The sequence below is a fragment of the Nyctereutes procyonoides genome, unplaced genomic scaffold (assembly GCF_905146905.1).
Source record: "Nyctereutes procyonoides isolate TBG_1078 unplaced genomic scaffold, NYPRO_anot_genome, whole genome shotgun sequence".
NCBI lineage: Eukaryota > Metazoa > Chordata > Mammalia > Carnivora > Canidae > Nyctereutes > Nyctereutes procyonoides.
Window position 1 is genome coordinate 14446986 of NW_026575146.1, and position 14217 is coordinate 14461202.

At 50.9% G+C, this 14217-nt stretch overlaps 1 protein-coding gene across 2 annotated transcripts in view; it reads right to left on the minus strand.

Moving 5' to 3' along the window:
- EZR (ezrin) overlaps positions 1-4646 on the minus strand; it is a 51047-nt gene extending 46401 nt beyond the window's left edge. Inside the window, exons 1-2 of one of the 2 annotated variants that reach the window (XM_055310299.1) lie at positions 4496-4646; positions 2789-2876 (exon numbers count right to left, since the gene is read on the minus strand). In XM_055310299.1, the coding sequence (XP_055166274.1) occupies positions 2789-2800 (12 nt within the window). In that variant the 5' untranslated portion in view covers positions 2801-2876; positions 4496-4646. Of the gene's footprint in view, positions 1-2788; positions 2938-4495 lie in introns of those variants that run through there. The other variant, XM_055310298.1, reaches the window with a different exon arrangement.
- Between the last annotated feature and the right edge of the window lie 9571 nt (positions 4647-14217).

Genomic DNA, 14217 nt, shown 5'->3' on the forward strand with positions numbered 1-14217 from the left:
AAACTTTAGAAATGAAGTTACAGCATCTGCCAGTACCCCTTAAGCTCAGAAAAGATTTGAGAGAGCTTGGCTTGCATCATTCCTAAACTTGACTGCTGTGGTTTTCCTTTCTACCGCCCTATGCCTCCTTCCTATCACAATGAAGAAAGCAAGTGTGATGGTTAAGAAGAGGAAGGAGGACCCCAGGTCACTCGTGGCTGAACCACTGGCACAAGGCTTGCTTCCTGAGCCAGATCCTTGGACACAACCCCCCGCCCCTCTCCCCAGATGAGAGGGGCCCACAAGGTCAAACAATCAGCTGAGCAGAGGGTGTGGTGTCCTCTGGACCTCAAACCCTCCTCCTTGGAAGTCTACATGAGTAGAGCCCCAAAACAGTTGTGGGAAAAGCAAAACCAGATAATAGTGCCTCCCGTGGAGTACCCACGCTGATCAAATCCTACCCACAGCGCTCGAGCAAGACTTAGCTGAAGGGTAACTTCTCAACTGAAAGATAACTTCAATAAAGTCTACACATTTCCCCATGGGATGGTTTTCCTCCTAACGGTGTTGCACTTGACCTAAGCCTCTCCCCCTCTTTGGTGGTACTCAGTATTCCAGCTTCTACTTCAGCATTCGTGCGTGTCCTGGCTTGGGTTCTAGACTATAAGCTCCCCGGAGACAAGCTTGGTCTCACCTATCCATGCCTTGTGCACGCAGCTTGCAGGACAGATGCTTGCTAAATGAGTGAACACCCAATCTAACAAGTGGTGATTCGAAAATACTGAGAAAAAACAGCAAATAAATATTATTTCATTCATACTGTTTTAGTTGTCTACTGACAGTTTAGATATCAATCAAAATTACTGTGCCTGCTGAATTCAAGGATTCAGGTAGAAGCCCAAAACCCCAACCATTCAAATGTATCTATCTTTATACAATTAAAATATACCTGCCGTAAGTAAAAAAAAAAAAAAAAAAAAAAAAAAGCCTTAAAAAGTGAGGAAATTCTAACACATGCTACGACATGGATGAACCTTGAAGACAGTATACTTAGTGAAGTGAGCCAGTCTCAAAAGGACCATATTGTGTGATTCCACTTATATGAGGGACCTAAGGGTAGTCAAAGTGGTAGAGACAGGAAGTACAAGGGTGGGTACCAGGGGCTGGGGGAGAGGATGGGGAATTAGTATTTAATGGTTAGAGAGTTTCAGTTTCAAAAGATGAAAAAATTGTAGAGATGGATGGTGGTGGCGAATATACCTATGCCACTGAACTATACACTTAAGAATGGTTAAGATAACAAATTGTATTTTTACATATATTTACTGCAATAAAAAGAATAAAAGAAATTACAGATCATTTTGAGAAATGAGAAAGATAAGCAGTGACAGGAAACTGGTTTACTGCCTTTTTTCAGAGTGATATCTTAAAAGCTAAACTCTGCCTCTTTTCAGTGAAATAAAGAAAACCAATACCTACGGTAACGTCTTGACGGCTGCTCTGCAAAAGGCTGCATGGGGCCGTGCCCTGGGTAACTGGTTGAGTTTACATCAGTTTTACATCATAGGCATTGTAAAGCCTGGGTGCCATGTGCCAAGTGTGAAACAAAAAGAAGAGTTTTGCGTAGGAAAAACATTTTCTGCAGCACGAATCAATCATCTTAATTATGTAATTTAGACAAAAACTGAATTTGGTTTCTGAAGCTGATAGCATATTAACATAGTAATTTATTTAATCTAACAGTAAACCCTTGGGATCCCTGGGTGGCGCAGCGGTTTGGCGCCTGCCTTTGGCCCAGGGCGCGATCCTGGAGACCCGGGATCGAATCCCACATCGGGCTCCCGGTGCATGGAGCCTGCTTCTCCCTCTGCCTGTGTCTCTGCCTCTCTCTCTCTCTCTGTGACTATCATAAATAAATAAAAAATTAAAAAAAAAAAACAGTAAACCCTTGATTAATAAAGAACTCCTTTTAGAGACTCTACGACTTGCTGCTGGAAAACGCATTAGCATGAACTACAGAACGAACTCGTTTGAAAAACTAGAATTCTGTATCTTTAAGTGCAATTTTTAATGAATCCACGTATCTTCTCCATCCTGAGTCAAAACGTTTAAAAAAAATGTCAAATCCTCTCCCCAACATCTAGCCACAGTCCCCCTGTGTTAAAGCAGGTAGATACAGCTTTCCAAGAAATGCTGGTCACAAAGAACCTGCCTCGCTCCCCCCACTTAAATGAACGCCCCCCCCCCCCCGGCCTGGGCGGCGGATCTAACCCCGGGAGCAACACAATCAGATTCAGGGGACAGGGGTGCGGATGTTTACGGGGTGGCCCAGGGCGCACGACCGGAGAGCAGGGCGGCCCTCCTCCTTCGGCGACTCAGGTCACTACCCAACCTCTTCCAGGGACAGGAATCCTGCTGCCACCAGCTCACCCCGGGGTGGCGGAGCGCGAGCCGGGCCGCTCGGGCCGCAGAGGAAGGCGTGGGGCGGGTCCCGTCCCGACCCACCCAGGGACTCGAGCCGACGGGCGTCGTCGGAAGCCACCGGACCCTCCGCCACTTGGACAACTTCTTATTGAGAAACTTCCGAGCGGCGTTAGAATGGAGTTCTCAAGCAGGTCGAACTTTCTTTTACAAAAGAGCATAAACTCCCGGGGCGGGGGGGGGGGGGGGGCTCCCGAACAGAAGGACCGCGGGGAGCGCGGCCCCGGCGAGCTCCCGCCCGACGCCCACAAAGGCCCGCAGACGACGCCCCGCGCCCGCCCACAAAGGAGCGGCGCCCCGCGCCCGCCCCGGGGTCCCGGCCGCTTACTGGCTTCGGCATCTTGGGTTCCTCGCGGGCTTTCCTCACTCCGCTGGAAACTCGACTCTGCCGCAGCAGCTGAGACCGCTCCCGGGACCTGCAGGCAGAGGGACGCCCTTGAGCGCGCGCAGCCGCCGCCTCGCCCGACTCTCCGCGCCCGCCCCGCGCTGCCGCTTAAGAACCGGCCGGGCGGGCGCCCGCCTGAGTCACCGCCCAACCTGCAATTACGGCGGGCCGGGCGGGCCCCGCGGGGGCGGGGGGAGGGGGGCGGGGGGAGGGGCCCGGCGGGAAGGGGGCGGGGGGGAGGGAGAGGGGACGGCGGGGAGGGGACCGGGGGAAGGCGGAGGGGGCCCGGCGGAGGGGACCTAGTGGGGAGGGGACCTAGTGGGGCGGGGGCCCCGGGGCAGGGGACCTAGTGGGGAGGGGGCCCGGGGGGGGGACCTAGTGGGGAGGGGGCCCGGGGGGGTGGGGACCTAGTGGGGAGAGGGCCCGGCGGAGGGGACCTAGTGGGGAGGGGGCCCCGGGGGGTGGGGACCTAGTAGGGAGGGGGCCCGGGGGGGGGGGACCTAGTGGGGAGGGGGCCCGGGGGGGTGGGGACCTAGTGGGGCGGGAGCCCCGGGGGGTGGGGACCTAGTGGGGCGGGAGCCCCGGGGGGTGGGGACCTAGTGGGGCGGGAGCCCCGGGGGGTGGGGACCTAGTGGGGAGGGGGCCTCGGGGCAGGGGACCTAGTGGGGAGGAGACCCCGAGGGAGGGGGCCCGGGTGGAGGGGAACTGGTGGGGAGGGGGCCCGGGGGGTTGAGACTTAGTGGGGAGGGGACCTAGTGGGGAGGGGGCCCGGGGGGTGTGGGGACCTAGTGGGGAGAGGGCCCGGGGGGGTGGGGACCTAGTGGGGAGGGGGCCCGGGGGGGTGGGGACCTAGTGGGGAGAGGGCCCGGGGGGGGGTGGAGACCTAGTGGGGACGGGGCCCGGGGGGTGGGGACCTAGTGGGGAGGGGGCCCGGGGGGGGGGTGGAGACCTAGTGGGGACGGGGCCCGGGGGGTGGGGACCTAGTGGGGAGGGGGCCCGGGGGGGTGGGGACCTAGTGGGGACGGGGCCCGGGGGGTGGGGACCTAGTGGGGAGGGGGCCCGGGGGGGTGGGGACCTAGTGGGGACGGGGCCCGGGGGGGGTGGGGACCTAGTGGGGAGGGGCCCCACTAGGGGACGCAGAAGCGGGCGGGGCGTCCTCCGAGGTGCTCCCCGGACTTCCAGGAAGCCAGCCCCGAGCCCAGCAGACACCAAGTTTCACTTTGTGAAGCAACCGTTTGCCCCACGGCTGAAACCGCAACCGTCAAGCCTTTGAGAAACACTTTTTTAAAAATGGTCCCCGCCCCGGAGGGGCCGGAGGGCCGCGGCGGGAGGGGCCGGGCAGGACGCGCGCCCACGCGGCCGGGGCTCGGCGGGCACTTGGGGGACGGAGCCGACGGCGGACGGGCCGGAGCAGCGGGGGCGGCCACACCTGGAGGCTCAGCTCCACCTGCCGCTTGCTCGCGCCCGGAGACAGAACCGAGGGCCCCCGAGCCCGGCAGGCGGCGGGGCGAGCCCGGCTCTTCCCAGGACCACCGGCTCCGGGCCCGCGCACCCCCCCCCGGGCCGGCCGCGCCACACCTGCCCTCCGCGGGGCGCGAACCCCGCCGCCCCGCCGCCGCCCCCCCCGCCCCGGGCCGCGCGCCCGCTCACCCGCGGCGCCTGCAGAGGACCGTGCGCTCCCCGCTGCCGGTGTGTCCGCGCCCTGCGCCCGCCGCCCGAGCTCCCGAGAGTCCTCGGCGGGGCGGGGTCCCGGGGCCGCGCCCCTAACCGCCCCGCCCGCCCTGCCAGGCGCTCCCGGCGCGCAACATGGCTGCGGCCGGGCCCCGGGGCGCCCCTCGCCGCCGGCTTCCCCCCAGGGCGGCGGGGACCCGGGTGGGCGCGCCCCGCCCGCCGAGCCCGCTGCCTGCCCCGTGCGCTCGCCGAGAGCGTTGCAGAGTCCGACCCCACTGCAGTCTCTCCGGCTGCAGATGTCTAAGGCGTGAGACCGCTTGCTCCAGGGAGGGCCAAGGGAGACCAAAATACTGTCAATGGAGCCGGGCGCGCGGGCGGCCGCGGTGGGGTGCCCGGGCAGGGCGCGGGCGGCGCTGGCGGGGCCGCTGCGTCGGGGCGCACGTGGGCCGCGCCCCTGCCCCCGGGTTGGGCTGGAAGGAAGGCGGCGGCGAAGACGCCCCGCGGCCGAGCGCTCTGCTTCGGGGACACGTCGTGGTCTCGTCTGACTTGACTAACCGCAAACCATGGTAAAGTCTCCGGGGGCAGAGATTCTGGGAACCATTTTAAATAATTTTTGCACACGCTCCCCAAGAGGAACTTTTAAAAACACGTGTGCTTCGGCGGCCACTGGGATTTGTTGCACAGTGAGTGACTAAGGCAGCGGACTCTAGGGCTGTGTCCTCAGACCAGCAGCTCCGACCTCACCTGTGAACCTGCAGAAGCGGAAATTCACAGGTGCCGCCCCCGGAATCCGAAACTGGGGCTGGGGCCCAGCAGTCTGCGTGCTCCTGCGTCCAGCCGGTTGTGATGCCGGCTCAGGCTCGAGACCAGAGCCTCAACTGAATTCCCTTCCTGGGCTCACCACTAACTTCTTGGGTGGAGAGAGTTCTTTAAGTTTGTGCTTTCACGTCTGTAAAATGGCATCATTGTGGCACCCATTTCACGGAGTCCTTATGGGGATTAGAGGTAATATATGTTAAGATGCCTAGAACAGGGCTTAAATCTGTCCTGGTACAAACAGTAGCCGGTAACTTTGGGCAAAGCACCAAATAAGACTCAGTTTCCTGCTGTGTAGAATGGAGATACTCAGTGGGCTTTAGGGATTGAATGAGATCATGCATGCAAAGTACTTAACACAGTGAGGGCTTCCTCCTAATGCCTAACCTGCCACGGGGACAGACCACTGATGGGGTAACCCTTATCAGTAGGCACCTGTGACCCTCTCTCAGCTGCAGGTCCATAGCAGGGCAGAGGCCCAGGTGAGGCCCGAGGCCTTTGTCCTGTATTCTGACAAGTGAGTTTATTCTGAGAGACTTTAATATTAAAATGGAGATAGAAGGGTAAATGCAGTAGGAAAAAGCTATGAAAAGATATTAAATAACCTACCGATTGGACAAGTCCTCCTCGCACACCCTGTCTCCCTCATCACTGCCTGGAGCCTTGGGAGCCATTTTTGGTCTCCAACTCTCCTGACACTGTGCTTCTAATCTATTGTTTTTTGTTTTTTGTTTTGTTTTGTTTTTACCCAGTTTATAGCACATAGGGGTTTTTTTTTTTTCATTTTTTTTTAAAGATTTTATTTATTTATTTATGAGAGACACAGAGAGATTAGCAGAGACCTAGGCAGAGACAGGCTTCCCGCAGGGAGCCTGATATGGGACTTGATCCCAGGACCCCAGGATCATGCCCAGGGCCAAAGGCAGATGCTCAACCACTGAGCCACCCAGGTGCCCCTAGCATATTGTCTTTTAAATTAGATGTTTAAAAGAGCAGTGGCCCAAGACCTTCTGAAGCATTTCTGAACTTTACCCTTCAGGGGAATGCTTAAAAATGAACTGGCCCTTGGGGCATCTGGGTGGTTTAGTGGGTTAAGAGTCTGCTCAGGTCATAATCCCGGGGTCCTGAGATTGAGTCCCACATTGAGCTCCCTGCTCAGTGGAGAGCCTGCTTCTCCCTCTGCCCCTTCCCCACCTCCGACTTGTGCACTCTCACTCTCCATCTCAAAGTCTTTAAAAAAAAAAAAAAAAAAAAGAACTGGCCTCTGGCAGTGTGATCAAAATGAAAAGATTGCATTCTTACAACATGTGAATCTACAGTTATCTCAAAAAGTTTAATGAAAAGAGCAAACAGAACTAAGTCTGAATCTTGGTTCCATTACTGACATGCCAATCATTTCGGGCAAATCTCTTTAAAGTGACTGAGCTCCCACCTCTTCATCCGTAGAATGGACTTAATAATATATATTTCATGGTGTTTTGGTGTCACTGAGTCATAAAATGGAGCATTTAATTTTGCTTTTTTTCTTTTTTTAAGCATTTTGACTTCTAGGCATACTTTTCTCCTGTAAGTTAGATAGAGAAGTTTTTCTCCTGTAAGTTAGAATTTAATTTTGCTTTTTTCTTTTTTTAAGCATTTTGACTTCTAGGCATACTTTTCTCCTGTAAGTAGAAAAGACATAGTTTGCATACGCATTCCTCATGTGTCTTACTGTCAGCATTATCCTTACGTGCTGCTCTACAGGGTTTTCTTCCTCTGCAAAAACATTCCTGCTGTATCTTATGAGTGTTTTAAGAGGATTTACCAGGGGTAATTTATTTTCATCTGACATTGGGACCTAAACTCCTTCCCTGCCCCCCCCCCACACACACACACAGAAGAACCAATTCCAAGTCATTTATGAGAATTGCTTAGGACAGGGGCACCTGGGTGGCTCAGTGATTGAGCATCTGCCTTTGGCTCAGGTCATGATCCCCAGGTGCTGGGATGAGTCCCACTTCGGGCTCCCCGCAGGGAGCTTGCTTCTCCCTCTACCAATGTCTCTGCTTCTCTCTGTCTCTCATGAATAAATAAATAATATTAAAAAAAGAGAGAGAGAGAATTGCTTAGGACAGTGGCCCTGAAGCTTCAGTTGCCTTGGAATCATTCAAGGAGCCCCCTCCAGGAATCACAAGCCAGTAAGGTTCAGGTGAACCCTGGGCTCTATGGCTTTAGCAAGCCCCCACGTGAATCTGATGCATACCAAAATTTCAGAACAGCTGACTTAAGATGTATCAGGATCCTGACAATATTATTTACCTTGTCTCTCTCTTCACAATTCTTCTGTGAAATTTTACCTCTGTCTTTTCTAAGCCATGGTTTTTGTTCACGTTTATTAATCAATATCATGGGAGGAAGTAAGAAAACCTGGAGCCAACAGTCTTAGATACCATTCCCTGATCTAGCTGAGGGCAGCCTTCCTATGAGATCACCCCCGAGCCAGTCTCCACACTGGTGCCAGGTTATCTCAACCAAAAAAAAAAAAAAAAAAAAAACAGTTCACAAATAGTATGACCATCTCTAGCTCCTTTCACTTCAACAGAGCCGTCAATAGGCAATAGAGAAATACGTAAGGTACCCTTAGCCAAACAACGATTGAGGTTATTTTTCAGGACTCAGTAACCTTGTGTGAAAATTCAGAAGCAAAGTTTGAGTAAGAACCCCGACGGTCTGACAGGTGGCTGCTGCCTTGTGTCTAGAAATAACGTTTAAGGGTCTTCCCAGGGCAATATACTAGGAGTCTCTTGATACTATCTTGATGGCACAGCTTCCATCATTTGGGTCCACTGAGAAATCTGGCCACTCGGTGTTCTATTTGAAAGTTTCCGTGGCTTATTTAAAAATTTATATAAATAACCCTACAAGTTTTATGTAGGAGAGTATTAGTGACCACACAACTTTTTGACTAATAAACTCTCTAAAAGCATAGCTTCTTTTATAATTTTTATTATCTCTGACCATTTTGAGATTTTTAAAAAATATTTTACTTATTTGTCGGAGAGAGAGAGCATGAGGGGGGACAGAGAGGGAGAAGCAGACTCTCTGCTGAGCAGGGAGCCTGCAATTTGGGGCTTAATCCCAGGACCTTGGCTGAGATTATGACCTAAACTGAAGGCAGATGCTCTTTTTTTGTTTTTGTTTTTTTTTGAAGATCTTATTTATTTGAGAAAGAGAAAGCACAAGCAGGAGGAGGGGCAGAGGGAGAGGTAGACTCCCTGCTGAGAAGGGAGCCCAATGTGGGGGCTCAATCCCAGGCCCCTGGGATCATGACCTGAGCCCAAGGCAGATGCTTAGCCAACTGAGGCACCCAGATGCCCCATTTTATGAGGATCTAAAAAAAAAATCCGGCTTAAAAATTGTACAGTATGTAACGGACAAGACCTCAAATATCATCTCTTCCATCACCCACATTTCACAGAGGAAGCAGCTCCACAGAAATTAAATTAATTGCACTCCTGCACCCAGACTTTTCTTGTCAGGATGCCAGTGACTTTCAACTTGCTAAATCCTGGAGCCAAACTTCTGTGCCTCATCTTCTCCTCCTAAGCAGCCTACCACGCATGAATCAGTCCCTGGGAGCATTCTGTTGTTAGGGTTTGTTTTTCCCCTCTGTCCTCTCCAGTGCCCTCTCCCCAACCTCCTACCTCAGGCTTAGCCCAGAGCCCATTCTTGGGCACTTACCTGTGCGCAGTCACTTCCTAGGTCATGTCAGCTGATCCCAAGGCTTACATAACATTTCCACATTTCCAGCCCTGACCTCTCCCCTGAGCAACAACTTTATACTTGGATATCTCCAGGACTCTTGATTTGTCGAAAACTGCCCTTCTCCCAAACTTCCCCTTCTCAGCAAACAGCAGGAGCAGCCAAACTCTGTTGCTTGGTCCCAAACCCAGAAGCCAGCCGGAATTCCTCTTTGTCCCTTGACCCCGCGTCATCCCTATCCCTCTGCGTCCAGTGTAGCAGAGGTACCAGACCCTTTGCAGAATGTATCAAATCGTGTCATACCCTAGCCAGTGGATTTTAGCATAACATTCACACCGTTTCCTAGGCCTTGTGAGATCCCCTCCTGCCTGCTTCTCCACCTGCATCTGAGGTCCATCTCCCTGGTGCTGTGCTCGCTCTGTTCCAGCTGCCTGGCATTTCTGTTCTGTGAATGCATCAACCCCATTCCTGCTTTAGGGACTTCACATGTGATACTCCCTCTGCCTGGAATGCCACTCTCCCATCTCTGCCAGCCTGGCCTTTATCCAAATACTGCCTTCCTTGAGGGCACAGCCCAACTTTCTCACATGAAGTGCCACCCCCAGGTCCCTTCTTGCTGCTTCACCTGGTTTGCTGTATTCAGAGCACTTCACACTCTCGGCTCTGTCGTGCTTGTTTAGGGCTTTATTTACTGTCACCCTCCCCTACAAGGACTGAAGCTCCTGTCTGTTCATCACTATGCCCTCAGTAGCTAGAACAGTGCCTGGCACCTAGTAGATGTTCAGTACATATTTGTTGAATAAACAAATGAATGAACAGAGCTGATTGGTACCAAAGCCAGTGTAGTCAGGTTAGTTTTCTTTCCAAGAAATAACCTTACTGCTATGCCCTGGATGGATAACCATGGAAACACATTACTTACCTAGATCCCAGGTGCCCAAAACACCATCAGAAACCAGATGATGGTAGGGGAAAGAAATGTTTAAAAATTTCATCTATTTAGAGGCACCTGGGTGGCTCAGGGGTTGAGCCTCTGTCTTTGGCTCAGGTCATGATCCCAGGTCCTGGGATTGAGTTCCACATCAGGTTCTCTGCAGAGACCCTGCTTCTCCCTCTTTGTATCTCTCTGATGTCTCTGCTCTCTCTGTATATCTCTCACGAATAAATAAAGTCTTTAAAAAAACTTCATCTATTTAGAATCTGTGTTTCCCTTAATTCCATTTTACTGGGGATTCTAACAAGTTTGATTAGCTCTTGCCCCAGGACACAGCAGATTAGAAGGCAGGGTGCAAGGTACAAGCAGATATTCTGACAGCCATAAGACAGTGCTTGACGGCAAAGAGGCAGAAATAATACACAGAACAGACAATGACACAAGTATAGCCAACTGGGGTCACATAGCTCAGAGACAGACCCATCGACACTCCTCAGGGGCCCTGAGGCCATGGGTTCATAATGACAGTTTTCTCAGGAAAGGGGCTTATTATGTCTGTTCTGCGTGTCATTTTATAATTTGTAAAAATTATAAAATAGTGTAATCTTCAGAAAACAATTCAATATACAACTATGTACCCACTGTCCGGATTTAACAAATGATAATATTTTATCACATTGTCTTCAGATTTGTTTTAAAAAAGGAAAGCAGGAAAGCCCACTGAGCCCTCCCCTGGAGAAGCCCGTGCTCTGAAGTTGATCTGTCTCCTCTCTGCATGGTTTAATGTTTTATATGGAAAAAAATCCACATAATATGAAAACTGACTAGCTCCCAAATAAATTAGTTATTAGTAATCAGGTGTTTGGTTGCGGAATATATAAACCATAAATATTTTTACATCATCATGAAATTCTTTTTCTTTCTTTTCAATTTTTCAAAAGCTAGCTTAACAAAGTGGTTAATGTGCTATAAATGCCCAGCATGATGGAGGTGATTTTAGCATCTTCCTGGAATGTTGTCTACTCAAACTGTGAGCTCCTTGAAGGTAAGGCCAATGTCTGCTGTCTTACTACCTCAAGTACTTGGAATGGAACTTTGCACATAATAGGAGCTCAGTTAATACTTATTGGGCTGAATCAAACACAGAGCTCTGTGTGTTTGTAGTAACTACATTCTCTCACTGAGCATTGAAATGTCTGGATCCTAGAGATTTGACATGTACACTGAAGATTTGGCACTTAAAATGAAAGTTAAAAAAAGCTGGGGCACCTGGGGGGCTCAGTTGGCTGAGCGCCTGCCTTTGTCTCTGTGCTCTCTCTTGCTATCTCTGTTTCACTCTCTCTTAAATAAATAAAATCTGGAAAAAAAAAAAAGACCATTTGCTAACAGGGCAAATTTTTGTGGCAAGTGATGAATGTTACCTGAACTGGCTGGATCTTACTGAATATCTAAAGGACTGAGTCCAGAATGAACTCATCTTTACAATATCTTGAACAATACAATGCTTTAGGATGAAACATGGATCACGTACGTCATTCGAGAAATATTTATTGAGATCCTGTTTCTTGTCGTGCAGTGGGTTACAGTGGAGAGCAAGACAGATGAAACCCCTAAAGTTCACACTTAATAAAACTTGGCCTTTGGCTGTTCGGGGTTTACCAGACTTCCCATGAATTTCCATGAACTTGGCATTGTCACTTGGCCAATCTGCAATTCCAAGCTGCCTCCGGGACTAGGTCCTCAACTGACCCCAATGATTTGATTCAGGAATGCGTGGATGGCTGGGTAGTAGAGTCCAAAGACAACTGTAAGACCTGGAGCTGGTCCCAACTCTGCCATGATCTGGGATTGTCAGCACACCATTTCAGACCATGCCACGGGCAAAAATGCTAGCAGGGCAGGCATCTCAGCTACAGGGGAAGCAGCCAGACTCACAGGAGGAGCAGGAGGGTCTGAAGGACCTAGCCACCACCCCTCAGTTTCTGCCTGTGGCTGTTGGCAAGATGGAATGTGGGCCTATCCCACGTCTAACTTTCAAGAAAAGCTTGAAATCCTGATTTTAACACAAGTTTTCCCAATTTTTAAATGTTGGCAGTTAGTTAAAAAATTGTTTTCCAAACACTCTGCAAGCCAAACAACACACGTCTGTAGGCTGGGTGGGTATGTCCACTGCCTTGGGCTCCATAGACTGGCTTTATTATCTGTGGAACATATGGGTTCAACCCGGTGCCGTGTAAGATCCCACTCAGCTCCAGAGTGCTGTCACTGCAGACATGCTCTTGCCCTGCAGGCGACGTTGCTAGCAGGGGCTGGTCTCTGTGTGTCTGGATGTGGTAGGAAACAAGCTGTCCCCAGGCCTTGCCACCCAATCTTTCCATTCCGCACATTCATAAAGACAGTTCTTGTGGTTATGCTTTCTGTTTTGGGCATTGTCTGTCACAGCTAATAACTTAAGGGATGTTCAGGGAAGGGGTCCCCTCCTTTGTGTGCACGTTGTCCCTGGCAGGCCCTCCCTGTGTAGATGGCTGTGGTGCCGACTGAGCTGTCTGCCCAGCCCCAGCTCTGTCCTTTCTTCATATATATTCCCACTTAACAAAAAGGAGGAGCTTCTGGTTTTCTGCATATTTCCTTGCCGCAATAGTCTGTCTTGCATCTGGACTGGCACTGTCCCACCACTTTGTCATTGACCAGCTCCTCTGATCTGTCATCGCTGTCGCCATAAAACCTGCTCTGAGAGGCCACAGAATCAACCTAGCACACCATGTGGGTATTGGGTGCAGATCTGCCGCCATTCCAAGCAGCTTTCTTTTTCTAAAGATGTCTGACCATCCTAGAACATGTTTCTCCTCCTGGACCCGCCTATCACAAAGCTGGGATGTCAGAGAGGCCTCTCCTGAGACTTGCATTTATTTTGAAATTGTTTTTACAAAAGAAAGCAAAACAGCCCAACCACAATCAAAAAGATATGTTAAGTCTTAGAGCAGAGTTCATTGAGGTTGTCAACCTGTCATCCCGTGTTTTGTAGACTTTAGGGTGGGCACTATCTAGCAGATAGGGATCAAACAGATTGTAATGCTGACAAACTAGGTATTGTGACTGTCCCAAAGCTCAGAATTCTGGTCTTATCTGTCCTCTTCCCTTTATCCCAAGGGTTGGCCGTAACCTTCTAGAACTTGCAACTGAAAGGATCTCATAACTGAGGAAGACCTCACTTTCAAATGGGAGGTAGACTACTTCTTCCCCTCTGAGGGAACTCCATGAGGGTAATGCATCTGCCTCCCTGGTTGCCTCAGTAGAGGAAGCCTGATGCATTCTGACTGGTGCACTTGGAAGAGGAATTTGGTCATGTGCTGGCTGTCCCTTAGTCTCTCTATCTCTTGGGAGATAGCCTGCCTATAAAGAGGACTGCTCTGCCCCTTCAGGCCACACTTGTGGTAGATGTGGTGGTGCAGAGCCACCTCCAGCAGGGCAGGACACTCATCGGATTCTGTGGTTCAGTTTTAAGATGTCTGCCTGCCCTTGGATCTAGGCTGCATTCCCAATAGTGGCTTTATTACAATAACACTCTCCATTGTTTCAAAACCAGGGTGGGAGAGAAGAGCACCTTCAAACTAATGGGTACCACCCGCACCCCCCCCCCCCCAAACCAGGCTGCTCCACACAAGCTGAAAACCATAGTCAACCCTCAAGTGCTGTTTCAGCACCGTGAACTTCCTGCTTGGACTCTCCCAAGATTTCCTGAGACAATGAAACCTCTTTTCATTAAAGATTTCAAGATGCTCAGCTAGTAGGGCTCCTTATCTGTCTCTTTCTGATCCCTGCAATATCAGAGTCTGGCCTCTTCCATCCCACCACTCCTCCAATATCCTCTCCAATATCTCCCACTGCCCTCAAGACACCTGCTCCCTCCTGGCTCCTCTCTCTTCTCCATCGAGAATACCCATTTCCAGCCACTATATCTCTCCCCTGTTTTAAAACACTACTCAGGAATCAAGTCTCCCCTAAATAGTGAATCGGACTCCATTCTAAGTACTATGCCAACTCTCAAAGCATTTAAGACTGGACTTACTTGGTCCGAATATTTATGTTTATGGTTAATTACATTAAAAGGAATTTTTTATTAGTAAAAATATTTTTTTAAAGATTTTATTTACTGGCGAGAGAGAAAGAGAGAAAGAAAGAGAGAGAGAGAGAGAGAGAGAGAAGCACG